Source organism: Vigna unguiculata, chromosome 3, assembly GCF_037176805.1.
Source record: "Vigna unguiculata cultivar grain cowpea cultivar isolate G323 ecotype 2 chromosome 3, ASM3717680v1, whole genome shotgun sequence".
Taxonomy (NCBI): Eukaryota; Viridiplantae; Streptophyta; class Magnoliopsida; order Fabales; family Fabaceae; genus Vigna; species Vigna unguiculata.
Genome location: NC_140794.1, coordinates 17,440,497 through 17,467,371, shown reverse-complemented (window position 1 = coordinate 17,467,371; position 26,875 = coordinate 17,440,497). Strand labels below are relative to the sequence as shown.

General features: G+C 30.1%; 1 protein-coding gene across 1 annotated transcript; it reads left to right on the top strand.

Moving 5' to 3' along the window:
* The first annotated feature begins 19,315 nt into the window (after positions 1 to 19,315).
* Positions 19,316 to 20,290, top strand: LOC114175100 (agamous-like MADS-box protein AGL11). Its single transcript, XM_028059859.1, has one exon. The coding sequence runs from the start codon at positions 19,316 to 19,318 to the stop codon at positions 20,288 to 20,290; it is 975 nt and encodes a 324-aa protein (XP_027915660.1).
* The last annotated feature ends 6,585 nt before the right edge of the window (positions 20,291 to 26,875 follow it).

Sequence of the window (26,875 nt, the reverse complement as noted above, 5' to 3'; positions counted from 1 at the left end):
AAGAAATTCCAAAAGACAGTTTTTAATTTTTCAAACTGTTGACTTCCGATAATTGACCTCGCTCTCGCCCTCGAATAACGGAAATGCCATGGGGTAGTTGTGTGGAAAGGAGCACGTGTTTCGTCAAATAGGCTCTTAACACGTGTACAACTTCGATCTGTATTGGTACTATACTTATTTAAGTGGAAGGCAATCATTAAATAATAATCTTATCTGAATTTTTTTAAAACGTAATATTTGTTATTATATGCTTCCCTAGGGTTTGATTCTGTGTAAAAATATTTATTAAAATCTTAATATATAACCCTAAAAACTAAAATTAGGATAACCTATCGAGCTAAAGAAAGCACGTTTAGAAATAGATCTAGTGGCTCACTTTTCCAAAAATATTTTATAATCTTAACAACCAGTATTTATAATCTCAACAACCACTATAAGAGTCTTCCTAAGGCTTGTTTGGATTTTTTTTTTTTCAAAAATAGCATCATGTAATTTTTTTACCCATATAGCATGTTATTAATAGTGTTTACTCAAATAACATGATTTACTATTTATAGTAAAAAAAATGGAATAATGATCTTCGTTTTTGTCCACTATCACAAAAAAAAAGTAGGTTAAATTTGATTCCTGATCTAATTTTTCATATTTTTAAAATAATTAAATAGATATTACATACAAATTTTTAATCATAAATAATATAGAAAAATAAAAAGAAACATCGTAATATCTCATCTGAGTATTTTCTTAATTTATCTTGCTCTTTATAAAAGAAAAATCTAACATTGAGTATATGTATCAATTTTTTAAACTGGTATGAATATATATATATATATATATATATATATATATATATATATATTTGCCATATATTATTTTTCGCGATTTTTGTTATACTTGTCTTAGTTCTTAGTTATAAATTGTTAAAATATCTTTAATTTATTATTAATATAAGAAATTTATATAAACTTTTTTTTTACTTTTTAATTTTGTAACTTAATTTTAAAATATACATTAGATATATTTTATTCCTTTTTCATAATTATTTAACTTTCACTTAATAATAATAATATGATATTTTGTATAATGATTTTTATAATTTACAAGAAAATTATTTAATTTTTATTGAAACAATTAAAAAATGATATCAATATATCCGTTTTTCAATAAAATAAAAATAAGACAAATATCACATACCATTAAGACAAATATCAATAAAATACCGTTTTTCATTAAGTATAAAAATAAGAATAAAAGTGAATTTTCACGTTTAAAAATAAAAGTAAGATATTGAAGCCTCGACTTGCTCCACCCATTAATATTATCATTTATACATTTACCCACCACATTCTGATTAATTAAACAAATCAATAACAAATGTATTCACTGCAGAATATTTATTTCATTTAAGTAATAATTAATGCATGTCTTTGTAAATATATATATATATATATATATATATATATATATATATATATATATATAAACTTATATTTATAATGGAGTAAGAGGTAAAATTATTCCTAAAAGTTATATTAATATTGTAAAAGATTTAATCAATAATATAGTCATTTAATGATTTGATTCATTTGATTTTTTTATTATTTTTTGATTTAATTTTATCTTTCAATTTTTAAAAATGTTATGATTAATCCTTTAATTACTTAAAAAAGTTTATTTTTTTTTTTAAATTTCAATTTAATCTTTTTAAATTTTAATTTAATTTAGTATCTTATTTCCTAAATCAATCAAATTTTAATTTGATATATGAATTTTGAAATAATTTAATATATATATATATATATATAAGTTATAACTAATTTTAAGTATTAATTTAATCTTAAATTAAAAGATTAAAATTGAATCATTTTAAAATATAAAAAATTAAATTAAATTAAAATTTTACATAAAAATAACTAAATTAAACAATCAGACTCCACCTCTCCCATTTCTTTGTCTTATGTATCTTTTCCTATCTCCCATTTATCTTTGTCTCTCCTTTTGTTTTTATATTTTCAAGACATGCCTTTGCATTCAAGTTAAACACACAGAACTAAAATCTCTGTTAACTACTCACATAATCAGAAAAAGTCAAATCAATTGTTTCATTTTTTCAATAAAAGTCCATTATTACATGTCTGCAAATGATAATGATCATAAAAAAAGGTTAACTATGTTTTACGTCGTCAAACTATTAAGCGTTTTTGGTTTTGGTTCCTCCTTTAAACTTTAATCTATTTTGGTCCCCCATCTTTTGAAACTCGTGGAATTGGTTCCCATTTTAGGACCCTGTTAGTTTTTTTTTTTAGCTGGCAGACGGAGTTCCATGTCACCCGTTATTTTAAGGGTCAATTAAACTACAGTGAAACGTGGCAAAACAAAAGTTAATTATTTTATTTTACTCAAAAGCTTCAAAGAGAGGATTTATCCCTAACATTATGATTCGAGGATTGGAATGGTGCTAAGGTGCTAAAGAGTGTGACTGAAGAGAAAGATTGGTTCGTGTTGGGGATACTGAGGCAACAACATTCGTCTGGAGTCAGTGATGAAGAGTGGTAGCAAAGGTTTCAATTTTACGCAGAGGAAGATTGGTTCGAAAATGTCACAGAGTTGTGCCTCGTCTTCGGAAATAACATCAAAAGTATATGGGTGTGGGGAAAGATTGTTGCTCCTAAAGGCAACTACTGTGAAGAACAAGGGCAAATTGTTTTAGAGATGTAGAAATTGGGTTGTAAGTATAACAAATTTCATCACTTTTGCTTGAGTTTGATCTACGGTAATGGTTTAATTTTTTCTTTTGCAGTCTAATTCACACTGTAACTATTTTGAGTGGGTTAATGAAGAGGAATCTGAATTCGAAGGTAAAGAATCTGAAATTGAAGCTAATAGCGGAAAAATAGTAGAAGAAGATGAAGTTTGCTTGGATAGGGAGAAAGTTATCCTAGAATTGACAAAGAAAAATGAGAAGTTGAAGAGGAAATTGCAAAAAAAGAGAAGATTACATAAATTCCTGCAATTTTTATTTCTTATGTCGTGGGCGTTTACAGTTGTATTTGTGGTTATGTTCTTGTTGAAGGTCAATTGTCATTAGGTTAGGTATGTAGTTGTGAGCTGCGACAGTGATGATTTTTATGTTTTACGGGTTGTTTTAGATAGGTAATGTATTTGTGGGAATTTGCTATTACTGAATGAATTGGTGTTCCATTTCACTTGGTTGAATTGGTGTTCCATTTCCCTTGTGCTATTATCAATCTGTTGGCCATGTTTTTAATTGTGCTTTTTTAAATCTGGCTTATGTGAAGATTGCTATAAATCTGGCTAAGACATAAATGAGTTAATTCTTTACTAATTTCAAAATTTTGACAGTTTGAACCAAACAAATAATTAAGATAAAGTAATTATATAAAGTAGACCTTGAAACCATATGAATTAAACAACTGATAAGTCATTACAAAAAGCATCATGTTTGCAATGTTTTAGTAGTGGTCCATGATCAAAATGTGGTCCCTGCATCAAAATTGGTGCCTACCCACCGCTATAGTGTTCCATTAGTGGGTGACAATAATGCATATATGTACACAAAAAAGACAACGTTTTCACTTAATCCAACAAACCAATTACAGAATTACAATTAATCAAATCACGTGGGCTGTCCAGTGGGTGCAATGCTACTTGCTTGGGACCCTATAACTTGTGGAGTTGTGTTTCTTCTTGTTGTTGCTCGTTGGTTGTTGGTGCCAACTAAGGATAAGGATCTCTCCCTCCTACCCGGCCTCTGCCTTCTTGATTCTGCAGAATTGCTACATCCAGCTTCAGTTGCTGCTGGTGCACGGGTGTTCTTGTGTGTGTTACTCCTTAAAATGGGTATTCAAATTATTTTGAATATTGTATACCAAAATAAAGACAGAAAACTGGATTAAATGTTACCTTTCTAGTTGTTCTGGTTGTGTTTCTCTTTCTGCAGGTCCTGATATTATGCCCAAACTGATTACATCTTGTACACTTCATGGCAATATTTTTCTTAGTTATCTTTGAATGACTAACATGTTCATCTGCTTCACTACTACGTAGTTTCTTGGGTCGTCCTGGTGGTGTTTTGTAGATAGGTGGTAGCAACTTTGGGAAATCACTTTCAGGTCCATAACAAGCCAGATATGAATTTTTCTTGTATTAGGGATGAACATAATCTTCAGGATTTTCTTGTTTGTAGTGAATTGCAGCCACTGCATGCCTACATGGAATGCCCACCAAATCCCAGAAATAACAACTACAGTTATGTTCAGTTAGGTCGACAACAAATTTTTCTATGGTGAACCCCTAAGTCACTTCAAACTTTCCCCCCTGCCCAGGCTGGAATCCAATTTGCACTTTTTTCAATTTCCTTAGCTAGTCTTTTTTTAGGTTTAGGCATCACATTTGTAGTATATAAATTGCATTTGTGTCTTAGGGATGCAAACCTACCCATGATGTATGATCTAATCCACTCTATCATAGTTATGATAGGTTTATCTCTAGCAATCAGAATTGAACTATTGAAGGACTCAGATAAATTATTTTTGTAGCCGACTTAAAACAAACTATGTCTAGAGGTGGTAAAAATTATTTTTGTAACCTTTATAGATGATTATTCTAGATACACTAAAGTGTACTTAATCAAGCATAAAGACGAAGCTTTCAACGTGTTTTCAAAATATAAGGCAGAAGTAGAAAATCAATTGAATAAGAAAATTAAAAGGATTAGATCAGATAGAGGTGGTGAATATGTTTTGTTTAATGAATATTGTGTTAGAAAAGGTATCATCCATGAAGTAACCCCACCATATTCACTTGAGTCTAATGGAGTAGCTGAGAGAAAGAATAGAACTATTAAGGAAATGATGAATGTCATGCTTATTAGTTCTAGTGCACCTGATAACCTTTGGGGAGAAGCCCTTCTTACTGCATGTTTTTTTACAAAATAGGATACCTCATAAGAAAACTAGTAAAACACCTTATGAGTTTTGGAGAGGTTATCAACCTAATCTGAAATATCTAAGAGTGTGGGGGTGCCTAGCTAAGGTAATGTTACTTGATCCTAAGAAAAGAAAAATAGGCTCTAAAACCTCTGATTGTATGTTTTTAGGCTATGCCGAACATAGTGCTACCTATAGGTTTCTTGTTCTTAAAAGTGATGTAATTGAACATAATACTATTATAGAGACAAAAAATGTTGAGTTCTTTGAACATATATTTCCTTTAAAGGTTAGTGAGACACCTGAACAGTCTATAGATAATAATAGTGATGCCATGTGTGAGGTTTTGGGAAGAAGTAAAAGACAAAGGAAAGAAACTTCTTTTGGAGATGACTTTTATACCTATCTGGTTGAAAATGATCCAATAAGCTTTCTAGAGGCTACTAAAGTTTCTGATGCAAAACAGTGGGATAAAGCCATTAGGACTGAAATTGAATCAATTCAGAAAAATAATACTTGGACCTTAGTAGATTTGCCTAAAGGAGCGAAACCCATTGGTTGTAAGTGGATATTTAAGAAAAAGTATCAGCTAGATGGATCCATAGATAAGTATAAAGCAAGGCTAGTAGCAAAAGGTTTTACTCAAAAAACCAACATAGATTACTTTGACACCTTTGTCCCTGTGACTAGGATTTTCTCAATTCGAGTTTTGTTAGCCTTAGCAGCTACCCATAAGCTAGTGATACAACAAATAGATGCTAAGACTGCTTTTCTAAATGGTGATTTAGAGGAGGAAATCTATATGACTCAATCTGAGGGGTGTCTTGTCCTGGTCAAGAAAATAAGGTATGCAAGCTTTTAAAATCTTTGTATAGGTTAAAATAAGCACCTAAATAATGGCATGAAAAACTCGATATTACACTTACTATGTGATGGTTTCTTACCTAATGATGCTGATAAATGTGTGTATTCTAAATTTAAAAATGGCGAATTGTATGTGGTTGACATGTTAATATTTGTCACATGCATTGATATTGTTTCTAGAACTAAATTGTTTCTAGGATCTAATATTGAAATGAAAGACATGGGTAAAACCAATGTGATTTTAGGTGTTAGAATCATAAGGAAGGGAGATAGTATTACTATCCCAAGAACAATACATTGAGAAACTTCTTAGGAAGTTTGGATATTATGAGTTCAAACCAGTTAGTACCCCTTATGATGCTAACTTTAAATTAATTAAAAATAGAAGAGAATTTGTTTCTCAACCTTAGTATGCTCAAATAATTGGGAGTTTACTGCACTTAATGAGCTTTTCAAGACCTGATATTGCTTATGCAGTAGGTAGACTGAGTAGGTACACTCAATGTCCTAATCAAGAACATTGGGATGCACTTGCAAGACTTATGAAATACTTACGAGGTTCATGGATTATGCCATTGAATATAGTGGATTTCCCGTTGTACTAGAAGGGTACAGTGATGCTAACTAGATCTCTGATTTAGATTAGACAAAATCCACTAGTGATTATGTATTCACACTTGGAGGTGGTGTGATTACATGGAGATCAGCTAGGCAAACAATTATTGTAAGATCAATAATGGAATCTGAGTTTGTTGCTCTTGAAATGGTTGGTAGTGAGGCTGAGTGGTTGAAAAACTTCTTGGCAAACATTCCTCTAGGAATGAAACCAACCCCATATGTTTCAATTCATTGTGATTGCCAATCAGCAATAACTATAGCTAAAAACAAGAACTACAATGGGAAGAACATACATATTCAATTGAAACATAATTTGGTTAAGCAGCTGCTAAAGAGTGGAATTATTTCCATTGATTATGTGAGGTCAGAATAAAATCTAGCAGATCCTCTGACTAAACCCTTGGGAAGAAACATGATATTAGAAACATCGAGGGGAATGGGACTTAAGCCACTTGCAAACAAACATGTGCTGGCAACCCAACCTTTATGATTGGAGATCCCATGAATAAGGTTCATATGGGTAAAAACAAGTCACTTGTTAGTTCTGATAGCATTAAATTTATTTTAAATCAATTATGTCCATTCCTATGGTGTGTATGAAAGTGCTAGAGACTGCAATATTGAGAGGTTAAACTTTGTAATTAAAATTCTATGTGATATGAGAATTTTAATTTAAGCAAATTTTTAGTGATTTTCATATCCCTTACGGGTGGTGTATGATTTGCAGCATGCACTTGATGAAATCACCTATATGAGTGTCAAGTGGGGCTGCTTGTATGAGATCTTGGCATGATCTCTAGAGAACTCATGAACACCGGGCACGTGCATGGCCTAGTAAGCGCAACACAATGATAACAGCAAAGAATTGTGGGGGTGTATTGTGATTGATGAACCGCTAACACACATCAAGTGTCCTTGGTTCATATAGCTTGCTATATCAACCACATTGTGTGTTAAGTTTTCCAATCTATGACTGGTTCATATAGCTTGTTATACCAGCTCTGATGCATTACATCCTATGTGAAACCCAAAATTTTCTCTTTTCTTCTTTCTATCTCTTATCTTTTGCAATATGTGGGAGATTGTTATATATAATATCAATATTGCAAAAGTCGTTTGTTGCACCAATGAGAACATGATTTTCGGATGTAAATATGGTGCATTGTTGCAACCATATATTTTAAACGTTGGATTAGTTATGGATATTTTCTCCTTCGCAGGCCATGGATTTTGGCCCATTTATGCCCTCATCCACCATCTATAAATAGAGCATCATTCTCCTCCCTCAAACACACACTTCCATACTCTCATTCATTCTCTCTAGTTCTCTCCTCCTTTCTCTCATATATTTCTTCTCTCATTCTGGGTTTATTTATTTACTCTTTTTAAGAGTTATCTTGCTAGTTTTGAGATCCTTAGAAATTCTGAGAAGTTCCTGTTGTATCCTTAAGGGCAGTGAATCCACACGCCTCGGGAATTCTTTTTGGTTCATGATTTTGTCAATTACTACAATATATATATATATATGGTAATTATGATAATAGAAAAATTATGATAATAATATATTATAATGATGATTGTTTTATGTAAAATTAAATTTGAGAGATGTATATTTATTTGATTAAAATAATTTATATAATAAAATGTTTGGTGTTATGAGTTAGAAAAATAAAATTAAATAATGATACGATTGTAGGTGAAATTATTTGAAAAGAAAATTAATATAGTTAAAAATTAGGTATATGAATATGCAAAACATTTAAGTTTATTCATAAAAAAATATTTATAGAAAGTACAAAAATAAAAATTTAAATATATATATAGTAACAAAATTAGTTTTATAGATATTTTAAATATAGAAAAATATAGATGTACTTGGTATGGGTCATAGTAATTATGTTGAATTGCTTATGAACCCAAAAAATTAATTATCTTGTCATCTGTCCCAAAAAAATGCCACAGCACCTGTCACACATGTAGTAAGTCGTGTGCAGATATGTGGGGAGTTGAAAAGAACTTTTTGTATAAGATTTTGAAAACTTGGAAAATTATACACACCATGTTTGATGTATTTGGTATGGACCATGGTAATTTGATTGAAGTGCTTATGAACTCAAACTAATGATTTTTTTTGCCTTTTGTCCAAAAAAAAAATAGCTACAACACTTATCAGAAATATGTTGTAAGTCATGTGCAAATAATTGGAGAGTTGTGAAGGACTTTTAGTACAGGTTGTCGGAAACTTGGAAAATTACACACACTATGTTTGATGTACTTGGTATGGACCATAGTAATTAGATTGAAGTGATTATCAACCCAAACTAATGAATTGCCTTACATTATGTCCCCAAAAAATCCCATAGGACTTGTCTCACATATGTGGTAAGACCCGACCAAATAAGTGGGGCGTTGAGAAGGACATTTTGTACATGTTTTCGAAAACTTGGAAAATTACACACACCATGCTTAATGAACTTTTTATGGACCATGGTAATTAGATTGAAGTGCTTTTCAACCCAAACTAATGAATTGTCTTAAGTTCATAAGATATGTCTCACATATGTGGTAAGTCCCGTGCAAATAAATGGGAAGTTGAGAAGGACTTTTTGTACAGGTTTTTGAAAAATTGAAAAATTACACACACCATGTTTGTTGTACTTAGTATGGACCATAGTAATTATAAAGTACAAAACTAAAAATTTAAATATGTATAGTACAAAAACTAATTTTTATGGACATTTTAAATATAGAAAAATATAAAATTTTTTAATAGAATTTTAAAAAAATAAAATAGAGAAACTATAAAAATTTGTTAACAAAAGTTACTTTAGACAAAAAATGATAAAGTATAAGTTGAAGATAAATACAAATAAATGAACATGCATATATTAAATACATTAAATAATGGTACATGGAATACAATTTGCTAAATGAAACATAATCAGCGGTGAGAAGTGGACGCCCCAACATTGTTCAGACATGTTCTTTTGGTGTGTCCTGGTGTTTGGCAGTATACACATTTTTTGGATCGACCATGTTGTTCCCTTAAGTCCATCTCTATTCTTATCCTACTTGACTTAGGTCTGCCTTTTGATATTCTTTTCATTTGTGGATTTGGGCGTAGTTTTCAACCGGTGGTGTAAGGAGGCCAATAATCTTCCTTTCTAAGTTTATCAAAAAAGCTTTCGTATACTTTAGAGACTTGATCCAATCTATACATAGGTGCAATGTGTTCTTCAAAATCGTGGTGTGCATATTTACATGCAACAAACACTTGTGAGCATGGTAAGTGTAGTTTTTGGAATTTACCACAGTCACACCCCAATTCATCTAAGCAGACTGCAAATCTTCCTGAATTTTGTGTTTCTTGTATCAAAAATTTGGTGCTCCTCCTGGCAAAAAAAAAAACTTTGTATGAATATTTGCCTTAGATTGTGCATCTTCTAATGCCTTTGTTGCAGCTTCAGAGTAGACATGGCTAGTAACTATCATGGTTGCAACTTATCTACCTTTATCGGTGAAGAATTTGTTACCACGGGTGTATGTTGCCATAACCAAAGAGATTGAAAGGTTTCTTGTCTTTTTTAAGATTGAGTTTATGCAATTGGTAATATCTTGTTGCATTCGTCTTATGCAACTGCGACCAATAATGTGCCCCTATATTTGCCATACAAGAAAGGGCCATCAACTTGGACAATTGGCTTGTAAAATTTGAAGTCATCAATGTATGGTTTATATCTCCAAAACACCCTCTTGGAGATGATGTGGTCCTCGTCCAATTGGTTTCCTTCATATGCTAGTTGAGTATTCATTTTCCAAATAAACCCAGGAATGTAAACTTGCATTGCATTTAGAAGACATGGTAATTTTTTGTATGATTCTTCCCAATTTCCATAAATGTTTTCTACGGCTAGTTGTTTTCCGGTTCATGCCTTATTGTAAGTAAGTGCATACCCTAGCATGGACTTTATGTGAGCAATTATGGTGGAGATTAGGGTAGAAAGGTCAACCTAGATGATTTCATGGATGTTTAGTCTAGTTATTTGAGACCCCAACTTGTTATGGTCTTGTGAGATCATGGGAGAAACACAAGTGTGGACACCTTCTAGCTTTATAATTTCTCACCGTTGATCCTTAGTGCACAGAATTGCTCCACACCTCCAATCATAAATAACATCGACACATTACACCACAAACCTCAATTGATTTGAGAATTAAATGTTGTATGTATAATGGTTTTGAATGTGGAAATGATTTATGGCATCTTTCACTTCTTCCTTTGTATTAAACCTTTGGTCGATAAATAGTGTATCCGGAAGATAAATTGAAGTTTCAAATTGCAAGGTGTGACCAAATTCTGGATCGTATAAAATTGGTTCGTTTAGAAAGTTTACAAAGTGTATTGGTGATTAACAAGGTGACTGAAGTTGATAAGGTTCAATATTTTGGAATTGTTCATTTGCTTCATCCCATTCATACTCTTTATCATTGTCAAGGATTTCGTCTTCATCCTCACTAAAAGTATCAAGTACTTCATTTGGAATGCCAACTTCTGCATGATCTTCTATTGGTTGAAATGAGAGTTGTTGGTTTTGGTCTTCGTCAAGGTTGATGTATGAACCAGTTAGTAATTGGGTGTATGATTGCATGTTTTTTTCCCAATCACCAAAGTCTGGTTAGGTTGGCGCATTAAGGTCAAAGATGGGATGATGTGGTAATTCATGTGATAATAAGTGTTTTTGGTGGTTGTGTGAGGGTTCATGTTAGTGTGGGACATCATAATTAGGTGTTGATGTAGGGGAGTATTGTATCGGTCATAGTTGTGTGATACAAAGAAGACACAAAGGAGTTTAGTTGAACCAGAATTGTGAACGAGTAGTACCATAACCTAAAATGTAAATTAAATGCCCTGACACTGGTTTAAGTTTATGGTATGATCAAAGGATGGATGACAATGGTCTTGGTACATGAGAGGATACCAACACTTAGCAAATTTAAAGTATAGGAGATGAGATTTGATTATTTGGAAGTAGTGTGGACAGTAACCAGCTATACCTGTGGTATCTGAAGTGAGTGTTGAGGTATGAAGAGAGTTTGGTAAAATGTTCAAGTTGGTAAAAACTAGTAAGTTTTACTATACTGGTGTAGCGCCTGGCGGTGAGGTTGGAATTGTCAGGCGATAGTTATAATTATAGAAAGCCACTAGACGTGTAGCGCCTGGCGGTGAGGATTGTTTCGTCAGACGATACCTATAGAGGCAGTGTGTTCTAAGGCATTTGGTGCCTGACGGCAGAGAGGGTCCACCAGGAGGTCTGCAAATAACTTTCTCCTTATGGCGCTTAAGTAACCCCAGATGATAATGCAAAGGCAAAATGTTTGTATGCTTTGGATGTTCGTGGTCTATAAGGCTTTGGGTGATACCTTAAAGATCAACTTGTTGGACTGTTCCTTAAGTTGTGGCTCAGAACGGTATCCCTTGAGTTGTGACTCGGGATAGAGGGTAAACACGTGGTTTTCCTTGAGTTGTGGCTCAGAATGGTATCACTTGAGTTATGGCTCGGGATGGCGGATGAACACGAGCATTCCTTAAGTTGTGGCTCAGATTGGCGAGTGTTTTCGATGTGAGTGTGCGTGTTGTGGCTTGTACGGAGGGTCTCCACTCGATTGAGCAATCACAAGTTGTGACTAGTGATGTGCTAATCTTGTGTCAAGAGTACGGACTTTGGTTCGTATTGGGAACACCACCTATCGTTACGGAGGGTGATCTGTAGTAGTTTTCCCGCACGTGTTCTACAAGTTGTGGCTTGTAAGTGTGGCATCAAAGGGTATCTTGAGGTTACCATCCAAAGATGTAGAGCATGGATAACATGGTGGTGGCCATACGGTATGAAATCAAAGGTTAGAGTTCATTTGATGAGCGTATGCATATATCTATTTGAATTGTTATATGTTTATCTGTTAGTTCACCCTATCTGCTTGTGTTTGGCGATGATTGTGTAATCTGTTACATGGGAGCAGATAATGTTGCAGCTGGCGTTGGTGAGGCATAGAGCCAGAGCTGGGCTAGCTTGGGAAATCTTTTATATGGAGTTTATTTCTTTTTGGATTTTAAAGATTTTGTAAACATTTATTTTTTCAGACTTGGAACTTGTTGTTGCCATTTATATATTATGGTTTTTAAATTTTTTGCGAAATAATAAATGTTTCCATTTTTCTTTGTTTTTGGGAAAAGGCAGATAAATAAATGCCTTTACATTATCTATTTTATTTTATTTATTTAAAATTTGTAATATCTGATCGAGATGTTACACCTACCTATACTATTTTTCCTTAAGAATTTCATCATTACCCTTAGGTATTCCTCATGCGCCTCCTTAAGATAAGTTAGATAAACATGTTATATATATATATATATATATATATATATATATATATATATATATATATATATATAATACAATAAAAAGTTTTAAGAAGATACGAAATAATATTCATACAATCCTTGAATATGTTTGCGATGCTCATCACTCTAAACAATACCACTATAGCAGTCATATGTAAATGATAGGTTGTCTTCTACACATTTTCACTCTTCACTTAAATTTGTTGATACTCAAAATCCAAGTCTATTTTCAAAAACATTGACTACTTTTGCAATTTTATCGATTAAACTATCATGCCTCAATAATATATCTTAACTATCAACAATCTACACATGACCTAGGTCCCCTATTTTTCTTCTTTACCCACTACATTAATACTTCTCACAACGACACACTCAACTTGATAATTTTTTTTTGTCAATTATATAATTTCTTTTTAAGCTTTACTCCTCAAGAACACTATCTTATAAGGTGTCATTAACACTAACTTCGCTTCGAGCACTAGATAAAGAAAAAACTTTACTTCTAACTTGAAATTTAACCTTGACACTTTCAATGCAAACACTTGTGCACATCTAAGCATTGTTAGTATATTTTTTTATCTAATTATCTTAACTGACCTTTGTCTGAAACTAAATTATGAAACAACTAACACAATCATGTAAGTCACCCCACACTTAATGTGCAAATAGTCATTCTACATCCTTCTTATATGAATATACTACTTATTATCTCTCACTAGCTATAAAATGAAATTAATAAAGAATCAATCCATTCTGAAAATGATATCTAGATCCTTCAAAGGTAAGCGTCTCAAATTCAGTTAGAATGTGTGTCCTTCATTAACAACAACCTACAACATATATAATATGCTACACCTAAACATTTGTTGGTGTAAAACTATCAACCTAAAAAACAACTTCAAAATATATAAACAAAACACTAAATGAAAATAAACATTTTATCTTATAATCAAACATTTGCTTGAGATAAACTTACAGACCAAATAGAAAGAACCATCCAAAAATATTTTTAAAATATACTCTAATTTTTAGAATTAAGATGGAAAATCACCTTGATTTAGTCATAATTGTGTACCTACACCTCTTCATTGAGATTTTTTTTCTTAATATTTTAATTTTAATTTATAATAATCAGTCATTCAAATGTGATTTCAAAAACCATATTCAAATATTCAATTAAAATACTTTTACCTACGTGTCCAAACTAGACTTAAACAAGTATCCACACATAGAAGAAATACAACAAACCCACAACCCCCAAGTCAGTTTAAGGACGAACCGCTTTGATACCATAAATGTAACACCTTAAAATTAAACTATCAAATATATTATAAACCTATCAAAGGGCTTGCATAAAGCTTATATCAATACAAAGTACAATCTAAACTTACTCAAATATACATAAATGAAAATATTTATAAAATATAAATCAAAATAAATTCTCTGTCCTCTTCCAAATATTCTTTCTACATCTATATCTATATCGGCTCGCATACATAGTTTAGTCATCGCAATTCACACAACAACACATACAAGGGTAAGCTATTGAAAATAATTTTTTAACTTAAGAAAGTATATATAAAAGAAACATTGTAATTAGGTAACCAAAAACAATTCAAATTTCATCAAAACACCAATAATTTAAAAAAAAAACATAAAGACCACACGTGATTCTTATTCGTCAAAGATATTCAACAAGTGAAATATTGACTCATGCCTTCCAGAAGACTCATATTAAGAATGTCCTACCAAAGACTAATATCTGATCCAATCTAAAACGTGAATTTACAAGTGAATCGACGAATCATCACCAGTGCAGAAAGGGTATTTGACAACGGTTATTTTTACTATTCTGCCCTAATTAAAGGATATGGCCTCAGTTCAATTTTTAACTAAGGTAGAAAACCCTTTTTGGCACCGGTTCAATTTCACCTGAGGCCAAATATAACCATAGTGGCATTTTTGAAATACTGGCCAACTTTTTGGCCTCGGTTCAATTTTTAACTGAGGTAGAAAACCTTTTTTGGCATCGATTCAATTTCACCCGAGGCCAGATATAACTATAGTGACATTTTTAAAATACTGGCCAACTTTTTGGTACCGATTTTCTTATAACCGAAGCAGAAAGGCGTTTTCTGCTTCGGGTATATGCTGAACTGAGGCATAAAACTTTGAAAAAATTATAAAAATGCCACCGCGCCATTTTATGCTTTGGTTAAGCGATAACCGAGACTTATAACGCGAGTTAAAAAAGCCAAAAGTGCACTAGTGCATGAAATCAGGGTAAGTTCATTACAATTCATGCCTCCAATCTACCCATGTCATGATGTGTAAGAACTCTTCCCTCAACTACTCACCACCTGATATCTTAGTCTATGTGACGTAGACCATTAGTGAAGCTAAGATATATCTATTACAACAAAAGTGATGATACTTAATCGATAACTCCAATAATGGTTCACACATTATTTTATATGTGTGACTCCAATCACTAACACAAAAAAGCCTTTTAACGTCCGACATTTTCGACCTTTGACGTCTGCCCAAACACCGACGTCGTATCGGGTGACGTCAAAATAACGTCGGAAAAATAGCAGACATCACTTGACGTCGGTCTTTTAGGAGTCCGACGTTATCCAACGTCGGGGCTAGTAACATAAACGTCAATTTTCGCGCTAAAATGAGGGAAAAACCTGAGCAGTTTAACGTCTGTCAGAGCCCGTCAGACGTTAAATAACGTCGGCCCTGGTACGGTCAGACGTTAAATAACGTCTGTCAGGGCACACCAGACGTCAAACTGCTCCATTTTTTTTTAAAAAAAATGACTGTTTTTACAACATCCATACACCTGAAAATCAGAAAATTCCCAGAACAATTTCATAATACTTTCAGCACAATTCTGGAGTTACAGTTATATATAATAGAACTTAAGTTTCAACATATATTCTAAACTAATATAAATAACAACAAACTAAAAATTTCAACATGAAATTCTTGTACAATAAAGTTTTTGAAAGGAGTTCTAATTCATGTGCTATTAACTCCATCTCTCCAATAGATATGCCGCCCATTCCTGTCTTAGTGTGTGGATAATGTCATCTGGCAGAGGTGATGGATTCTTGAATCGCTGAAAAAGTAATACAATTTCATTATGTATGAATATCATTCTTTAAAGTTTGATATGATTTATAATATGTGAAAGATATATATAATTACTTCTATCCATTCATCTTTAACTGCAGCTCGAATGATTGTTCTTATCCAAGACATGACATAATATCCACATTTCCAGGAATCTTCTTGCTTGTTACACTGAACATTACAAATAAAATAAACACATCAAAGTCATAAGTTGACATACAAAAATTAATAACTTTAAAATGAATGAGTTCTAACCTTTGGATATATGACTTTAAGTTGTTGGCCTCTAGGCTTACCCACAATTCTAATGAAATTTTGGAAACATAAAACATATGTAAGTTTTTATAACTAAGTAGATACATAAGTTAGAATTGAAAAAAAAATACTTACTCTTGTAACATGTTTTTAAAAGCTGGTGGAATCTTCCTATGGCATGAACAAAACCATACAACTAGGCATTGTCTTGGAATGATGAGACAAAGTTGCCAATGATACCTACTATCAATCACAAGTACTTAGCCAAAATAATTAATAATACTTCACAAAATATTATAATACTCCATCAATCTTAATAAATATTATAATACAATATAAATCATTTAAATAAAATCATAAATCAATCATATATAGAAATTAATATTCAAATTTACATTTGCAAAATAAAAGATTTTTTTTTAGCTAGAGCGAAAATTGTGCACAGAGTAAGGTTTAAGTTTATGTTATATTTTTTTTAGCAAAGATCCGCTTGGGCGAAAATACCAAAGAACTAAAACCAATTCTCAAATTAACATATTCAATAACAATTCAATAAAGAGGGAAATGAATTATGTGATTGAAAAAAAATAGTCATTATTTTTTAAAGTTATAATAAAATATAAACTTTTTTTCTTAAAAATAATCTAGTAGTTATTGATATTTGAATTTTACTAGCACTATTTTCAATTTCATTTCCACATATAACATCTTATGTTTTATATTTACTGAAATTGCATAATTTTAAATTTGGTCAGAATTTGATTTTTGAAAAACTCAATTATGACTTGACATTTGCATTTTTTTTATTTTCTTAATTTATAATTAATTAAAAATAAATGTTTGGAAAATTTATTTAATTAATAAGACAAATAAAAAAATTAGATTAATTAATTTTTTTAAAATAGATACATTGTAAAGAAATGTTCACAAATAGATATAAATAAATAAATTAAAATAAATATTTAGAATATGTATATATATATATATATATATATATATATATATATATATATAAGTATTTAGAAAAATTATATATAAATAAATATTTTATAAATATATATATAAAATTTAGATAAATAAATATTTAGAAAAATATATATTTTAAATAAATTTAAACTGGCAAAATTTCTAAAAAAATATTTTTGAAAAAAAATGAATATTGATATATACTTTTCTAAAATAATTACTATTTTTTAAAATAATTTCTTTTCTCTCTCTGTATATATATATATATATATATATATATATATATATATATTTACATTTATAAGATTTGAATTCAATATTATATTATTTTTAATTTTATTATAAAAATAAAATTTTCTGAATCAATCATTAAAATTAATTATAATTTCATACTATTACGATAATGTTTGTCGATTTTTTTTTTAAATTACCAACAGTAATAATGATATAAGATAATTTGTTTTTTAGTATATTAATGTATGTCATGATAGATTCTGCAATAATGGTTTATATATTTTTTTTAAAAATAATATATTTTTTATTATTTATTAACATCAATGATAGATTCTGCAATAATTGTTTATATATTTTTTATTATTTATTAACATCAATTATGTGACATACATTCCATTCATTAAAAAAACTTCTAAAAGCGACCAATTTTAGTGTCCAATAATAATTACTAACTATAATGATAAATTTAGATATTAATTTATAAGATTACAAATTATTGGTTAATAAAATAATTATTATTATGAATAAAGAATTATAATTGATCTTCAAAATTAGTTATTATGATCTTGACTACAAAAGGAAATTGATCACTAAAAATTATTTACCTAGATTTTGGTTAACAAAATGACTTCATTTTTAAATTGGTTTCTAATCAATGAGTGACAAATATAGTGACTAATTATGGATTTTTATTTATGATAGTGACTATTTTAATAATTAATAATTTTTAGTTTTTTAAATTAGTATATAAATTTGTTATTAGTGACTGATTTAAATTGGTTTTGTTTTTAAAATTTGTTTCTAAGTGAGGATTTTTTTATAAAAGTTTTTTTAATTTAAATTTATTGTTTCTTTATACACGCACTTTCTTTTATCTTTCTTTTTGTATGTATATAAATACTTACCAAATTTATTGTTTAATTGACCGTTATTTCAGTAAATATAGATAATAAAATAATTTATATGAATAAGGATAAAATTGATAAAGAATGTGTACATAAAAAATTATAAAACCGTTACAAAATTTAATCATTTTTTTATTAATTTGTATAGACAATTCTCTTTATAAATAAGATATAAATAATAAAATAAAAATCAATTCTATTTGTTGATATATATATATATATATATATATATATATATATATATATATATATATATATATATATATATAAGTAATAAAAGTTCTCATCAACATTATTTCTCAAAATTCACGTTGTTACTATTTATATTACCCAATATTCATTATTAGAATTATTCTAAATCTTTTACTTAAGGGATAAAGAAATCATTAATTAACTTTAAAAATCTTAAGTCATTAAATATATTTATTTTTATAAATAAAATAATGAAAACATATTTTATGCCCGGATTCTGCAATAATGATTTAAATTTTTTGAATTAATTAAGTATAATCTTACTATAATTCAAAAATGATAAAAAAAATGAAAAATAAAAAGGAAACTAAAATCCCGATTATTATTTAATCACATATATTATGACGACGCTCATTATGCTATCATGAATATATGTATAGGAAGCGAAGAAAACCAAATAAGCTTAAAAGATAATACAAACCAGACTTTCTTCAAGAAATAAGCGATTACTCAGAAAAAGGAAAAAAAGGAAGATCAAAGAGGTATGTGCACTTTATACTAACAAAATAGTAAACTTTTGAATCATGAAAATGTTAATGTTATTTATTCATTCATGTTGTATGCATTTATACGAAAAACTTTGGTTTTCTTTTGCTGCATATATCCTCAGCCCAACGCTAGCATCACAACCAGAACTTGGATGAATTTGCGTTGTTAACATTGCTAATGCAAATAAACAATTCTATTGTTGCAGAATATTGTATTGTTGTTGTGTATAGCAGAAAATGGGGCGTGGAAGGATACCTATGGATCTGATAGAGAAAGAGAAGGCTCGAAAAACAACATTTCAGAAGAGAAAGAACGGATTAATTAAGAAAGTTTACGAGTTTTCGACTCTTTGTTCAGTTGACGTTGGTGTGATTATCTTTGCCTCAAAGTTTCTTGATGAACCTGAAATATGGCCACAGGAGCCAAGAGAGTTCAAACGTGTGATTCAGAAATATCTGAACACCACCAGTGATAGACGTTCAAAGGTGTATGACGTGGAAGAGTATTTTAGTGAAAGAATGAAAAGGATCGAAGGCGAGATTTCCAAAGTGCAGAAAGGGAAGATCCAGCTCTTGTATCCAACCTGGGATGACTCTTACAATGTTCTTAAAGAGGAACAATTGAGGATGTTTGTTAGCATTCTGGATGCTAAGCTTGATGTTTGTAATCAAAGGATGAACATGTTCAAGCGTGATTCAAAGGGGAAAGCAATAGCAGAATCGGAGAATGATGAAACACTTGTTCCCTATTTGACTCCAACTTTAGGTTTCATGCACAACATGTCTCAAACACAGGTTTTCTCTACTAATGATAACAATCAAGTACCATTTTATCCATGTCATCTGAGCCAAAGTTCTCTACCTTTGTTTCAATTGGGTCAAAACTTTACCCAATTGATGGAAAAAAGTGCAGCAGTGGATTGGGGTAATCAAGTTGGTGCAAGTGATCACAAAATGGGTACACAGAAGGAGGATGGATTAGACAAAAATCAAAACTTCTCTTCGTGTTATTACAATGCAGATATAACAATGCAGCCATATAATATTAATAATGTTGCTTTTCAAACTCTTCCTTCTCAATTGCAGTGCGATGCAACGTTCCAGAGCCTGTCAAATCGACCAAGTCCATCACAGAGATTTGAACCTAATGGCTATGACGATTCTAATATGCTTCAACCTCATTTTTTAAACTATATGCACAGAAGAAAGTAGGTTTTATTTAGTAAGACATACATGTTTTTTCTTTCATCTGTATTTAGATTTTAGTTTTTTGTTATGTTTTTTAGCATTACTTGCTTACAACAGTTAGCACAATAATTTTTGTATTAGATTTTCTTTTACTTGTTTATTTATTTAAAAAATATTGTCACGATTTGCATTAATGTTAACAACTCGTGATTATAGGTAAGAATACAAGGTTGAAGGCATACGTTGATTCTATCTTTTTTTTCTTTTATGCAGAGGCAAAGATTTTAAAAATTTTATGTTTGAAAGTTTTAGAATTTAAAACATTTTTTAAAAGTAATTTAGGATAATGAAGTCACACTACTTATAAACCATATTGATTCTTATTGATATAATATGAAGGAATTTAATTATAAGTTGTCTTCCATAGTCTGAATCCGTACAATTATCTTTCATGCAAGTTTCTTTATAGAATCATATATATCAAGATTTTATCTGCTCTTTTTCTTTATTAATTTTGAAAAGAAAAAATAGTGGAAGGAAGAAAAAGTATAGACTTTGGAGTGCAAGATTACAAGACTATGGAAAATGTGAATGGGATAATTTTTTGTGCAGTAGGGAGTTTAACATTACTAATAAAGGCAAATTATAAAATGGCATAAATATGGTAAAAGGAAAAGTGTCCTACCACTTTTCATAAAAGTGATCAATTTTTAGATATTGTTTAGGTGAAACAGAATATTACGAAATGTATATTTGATATTTTTGTAAGAAATTTTCCATTTGTAGAATAACATCGCATCCTCCTATGCGGGAGAGTCTATCCTAACTTATTTTTTCTTGTCAAATGCGGAACGAACCAAAACAGAAACAGAGTAGACCTACCTGCATTTTTACCCTGCGATTAACATCAGAAATAGTTCAAATAATAGTGGTGAGGAGTAGTTCATTTGTCATTACTACCAATAACTAAATAAAATATTAATTGAAAAGCAAACTAATATAATAACAAAAATTTCAAATGTTTAAGAAATGTAATATATTGAGTCCACAAATTAAATTAAAATTTGGTACAATAATCTATGATACATATCTAATATACCAATATGTTTATATTTTGAAAATAATATGATATGGTACAAGATATATTCGTATTAAAAATATACAAAAATTCTTAAAATCATAATAAATATGTGTTTGTTATTAGGTGAATCTAAATTAAAATCATATGTATTAGATGTTGTTAGAATAAAAAATTATAAAAGTTTTCTTATCATACTAGTACTATTACTTTATAGACTAGATACTTCATTGATAAGTATTTTTATAATATTGGACACGAATATGTGTCAACAACAAATATGAAATATGTGTTCTGTTATATTAGATACTTCATTGATAAACATTCTTAAGATATCAAACACGGATACGTATTGACAATAAATACGTGAATCAAATTGAAATATCGATGGACCATAATTGTCCTTAATTACTAATAACGCATTTAGTTTTAAATATGTAAATACTAAAACAAAAATATCATGTTAATTTTCGTCTGGTAGTGTTTTTGCAGTCAAATTTTAAGAAAATTTTAAAATAGTATTAAATGTTCATAAATTAAGTTTTATTAACATTAATATTAATAAATTATATTATTAGGTATAATATATGATAACAATAAGGTGTATTAAAAGGAAATATATGTTTATTTCAATCGGAAAATCTTGTATCAGTGTCTCTAATTTTACAGCAAGAGTCAAATCTACTATTTTTATTAAATTAAAAATTAAAATATAAAATAATTTAAAATATTTTTTTATTATAATATAAAAAAGTAATTTTTTTAATTATTTTTATTTTATTTTATTTTTTAAAAATGGGCCAACGAGCCAAGATAGACTAACCCGTATTTTGGTCCGTCAAATTGACGGGCTGGATAGGATGGGTCATAACGGCCTGACGGGTTGAAATCTTCAATCCAACTCATTCCCTTTAACAAGGGTTGACTGGTTGGCCTATTGGGCCTAACCTATTTTGCTACCCCTAATAATAATATCGCAACTTAAAACATTAATCCACATAAATTAAGTTTTAACTATTATTAACCATATAATGAAGTAATTTAACATTAAATGTCATATATATTTTAATTTATTTTATTAGATATTAATTAATCAATTAAAAACAAAAAAAAATATTTATATAATTAAAAGTGTTTTAATATATATATATATATATATATATATATATATATATATATATATATATATATATAAAATTTAAAAAGAATTAATAAAATAAATAAATTAAAAAAGAAAACTAGAAAAAATCTTAAAAAAAAGTGACAAGCCACGATAAGATTTTTTGACCTGTTTTACTATGGCGAGACAACCAAAACTAGCTAAGCTAACTTATTTTGTCATTCTTTTAGAAAGATAAGTCTCTCTTTTCAATAAAAACATTTGACATTTACCATGAGATCAAAGTAAAACTTTTCTGAGCCCCTCATTTTAAAAGTTTATTCCAAAAGAATGAGGAAACTCTTATGCACAATATTATGATAATGCAATGCAACAATAGTAAGGTAAAGAATGTTTAAATATGTTTTTAGTCCTTGAATTTTTAATAAATATTGAAATTAATTCCTCTTTGAAATTTTGACCTAATTTAGTCCCTCAACTTTTGAAATACGTAGATTTAGTCCTTTTAACTAATTTTTTTTAAGTTTATTTGACGTCTCAAACGTTTTTCATAATAGCATTTAAGTTGTTCACACTACATAAATGTTTCAAATGGTGTAGACAACTCAAATGATAATATCATGAAAATTGTTTGAAACGTCAAATAAACTTAACAAAATTTTTTAAAAGGACTAAATTCACGTATTTCTAAAGTTGAAGGATTAAGTTGGACTAATTCCAATTTTTTGTGAAAGATGGATCAAAAACATATTTAACCCTTAAAGAAAATCACAAAGTCCAAGTACAACTCTTGGCCATGCTTTTGGATTACTAGTTTAGTGAGTTGGGTGAGGCAGACCAAACTAGGCTAGTGGGTAGAAAACTCCAACCCAACTTGCCAAACTTTTGGTAGACTGACATTCGATGTGTGATTTGTGTCCCACTTTGCCACTCCTATATAAAATTGATATTATAATGGTGTGTTTGGACAAGACAATTTGAGAGAGTAATTCATTTATTTGGAGAATTTGAATTTCTTTGAAACAAAATGACTTGTTTAGATGAAAAAATTAAAAGAAAATTGAAATTGAAGAATTTTAAGAAGGTATTTCAAATAACTAAAATAATAGAATTTTAAATTCACACAAAAAAGAAGAAAATTGAAATTTCGCAAATTGTGGAATTCCTCATTGACCAAGATAAAACAAGGTCGAGGCCGACTCGACTAGGACTGGCTCAGTCGAATTTGGTCAAATTTCAATCGGTGCCGACTTGGTAGAAATTTGGTTCGGATTGACTTGGCCGAAAATGGGCAAATTTCAATTGAGGCCGATTCAACTGAGTTTGACAAAATATTTGGCTAGAGCTAACTCGACCGTGTTTGGTCGAAGCCAACTTGATCGAAATTTGACCAGAGCCGAGTACGACCAAATTTTAGCCAGGGTAGACTTGACCTAACTTGGTCGAGAGGGCTGACTCAATCAAATTCTGTCAAATTTGGCCGAGTTGATCCCGATCGAAATTCAATTGAGTCAACCTCATTCCAAATTGGGTGAAATTCGATCAAGTTGTTCCTAACAAAAAATTGGTCGAATGTGATTAACATTGGACTTGGCCGAATTCGATCAAGTGGGATATGGGTGAAATTTGGGTGAGTTGACCCTGGTCGAGTTTTGGTTAAATTCGATAGAGTGAACCTTTGCCGAATTTGATCGAATCAGCCTCTATTAAAATATTGGCCAAACTTGACCTAGTCGACTAGAGAAAAATTCAAACAAATTTGGTCAAGGCGACCCTGTCTCAAATTCTACCAATTTTGGTCAAGTTGACCTAGGCCAAAATTTTGCAAAATTTGGTTGACTCAGCATCGGCCGAAATTTGGCCAAATTTGGTTGAGTCAGCACCGGCCGAAGTTTGGCCAAATTTGACCGAGTTAACCCCGACCAAAATTTGGTCCAAATTTGGCAAAAGTTTTTCAAGTAAGCTCCAATCGAAATTCGGCCAAGTCGACCCCGGCCGAAATTCAACCAAATTTGACTGTGTCGTTCCTAGCGAAAATTGGCTGAATGCAACGAAATTGGCTATGGTCAAAATTCAATCGAGTCAGATTCGTCATAATATATTTTTTAAATTTAATTTCAAATTTTTATATATTAAAATAAATATTCTTAAAATGAAAGTTTATCTTATAAGAGAATTCAATTATTTTATCCAAATAAAAAATTGAAATGTAAGATATTTCAATGATTCTATCGAAATATCGAAACATATTATTTAGAAAATGAAAAAATTTTAATTACAAAGAATTCAAACACAATGCATTTTAATTTTTTATAATTATTGAAATAATTCTACCCCTTTGTCATTATTAAAAAGGGACAAGTGGTGCTTGCAGGTTTTTTAGAAGGCGAAGGTGAGATGTTAGGGTTGTTCTATTTGGACTTCTGTTTGGGGCTGATAAATTGAGGTTAAATGGTGTTTGGGTGAGTGGTAGAAAAATTGAAGGTGGAAAGGTTCATGGAGCATCCTTGCCACTGAAGAATTGCATAATCATGGTGCACATCTAATCGCTTTGAAGTTGTATAGATTAGTTATCTTCTACGTCTAACGTGCGTCACATTCTTCCAACATTTGATAGCATAGTTGATTTGCATTGGCGGTATTGTGGAAATGGGTTGTACTTCAGTGGAGCTTTCACAAGTGTTATAGTTGTGGTGTCTACTTTAGATTTAGCCTTCATATTGGCTTCTACATTTGCTTTAATGTTTGAATTGACTTATGTTTCTATTTATAGGTATCATAAAAAGATTCAATTTGATCTTGCTATAGGTTATCCTTTGTGTCAAACCTTTTTAACATGAATGTTTGACTTTGAGTTGGTAGTTCAATGTAGTACTCCTTTCGTTGAGGAAAAGGACACACTTTATTAGAACAACTACATTGATTGTATTAAAATGAATATACAATGTCAAGAGAGTAGGTTTTGTGTGTCAGAATTTTCCTTAAAGTAAGTACATAACATTTCATTTGTTTGTTGTATCTTTATGAGTGATCAGACACTTCTTTTTTAAGCAACCATCTAACAAGTCTTTACAATTCATATGACAAATCTTCATAAGTCATCTAGTGAATGCCAAACTTCTTCTACTTTTTATTTAAATGCTTAAACTAATTCATGAACTAACTTGTCATATATAGGGTTAAATATGTTTTTGGTCCCTCAAGTTTCAGTGAATTTTGAAATTAGTCCCTCATGAAAACTTTATACCAATTTAGTCCTTCATCTTTCAAAATGCGTGAATTTAATCCTTTTAACCAAATTTTGTTAAGTTTATATGACGTTTCAAGCACATTTCATGATAGTATTTAAGTTAACATTGAAGCAAAAATGTGTCAAACAATGTAAATAATTTAAATACTATCATAAAATGCGCTTGAAACGTCAGATAAACTTAACAAAATTTGGTTAAAAGGACTAAATTCATGCATTTTGAAAGATGAAGGACTAAATTGGTCAAAAGTTTTGATGAGGGACTAATTCCAAATTTCGCTGAAACTTGAGGGACCAAAAACATATTTAACCCTCATATATATTAAAACCTGACATGATTTGTTATAATAAAAATGCTTAGGTTAGGTATAACTTGTTACCAATAATGTAGATTTTCATTTAAATGTTTATGTTTTCACATGAATTATCATATGATTTAATTATTTTCTTTTTAGTTATTTATATCCATTACCTTCATTTACCTTTCATTATTAAAAATCAAGTCTTTTCATCTCTATCTTCTATTTTAAATTTTAATTTATAAATTTTTTGATGGTATTTTTTATCACTATAAAAAAATTTTAAATAGCAACTAAGTTTTAGGAAAAAGAAATTAATCATTATATTAACTAATTTAAAAACTAAAAATTATTAGTCCTAAAATTATTATTATTATTATGAACAAAAAATTATAATCAGTGACTAATTAAATTTTAAATTAATAATTAACATTAATTATCAAAGTTTTGACTATAAAAAATTAGCGTCTAGTCACTAGTGCAGAATCGCGTTTTTAACTCGTCTTATAGGTCTCGATTACTGCGGAACCGAAGCCTATAAGGACGCGGTGACATTTCTGAAATTTTTCAAACTTTTTTGCCTCGGGTCCCTATCCAACCAAAGCCTATAAGGGCTTTTATGTTTCGGTTATCACTCAACCGAGGCCTATAACTCGTTAGTGTTCCCCAAAATTTCAAAATTACCACTGATAGTAGAGGCTTTGGCCTCGGGTGGAATAGGACCGAGGCCTATATGACTTTATGCCTTGGTTATTAATGGAATCGAGGCCATAGACCTTATTTAGGGTTCCAAATTCGCGAACCCTGCACTGTTTATCTTCTTTGCGCAAACCCAAATCGTGAACTGGTTTTTTCTCCTCTA

Excerpts from the sequence above, each read along its gene's own strand:
- LOC114175100 (XM_028059859.1), top strand. The coding sequence starts at position 19,316 with ATGGGGCGTGGAAGGATACCTATGGATCTGATAGAGAAAGAGAAGGCT.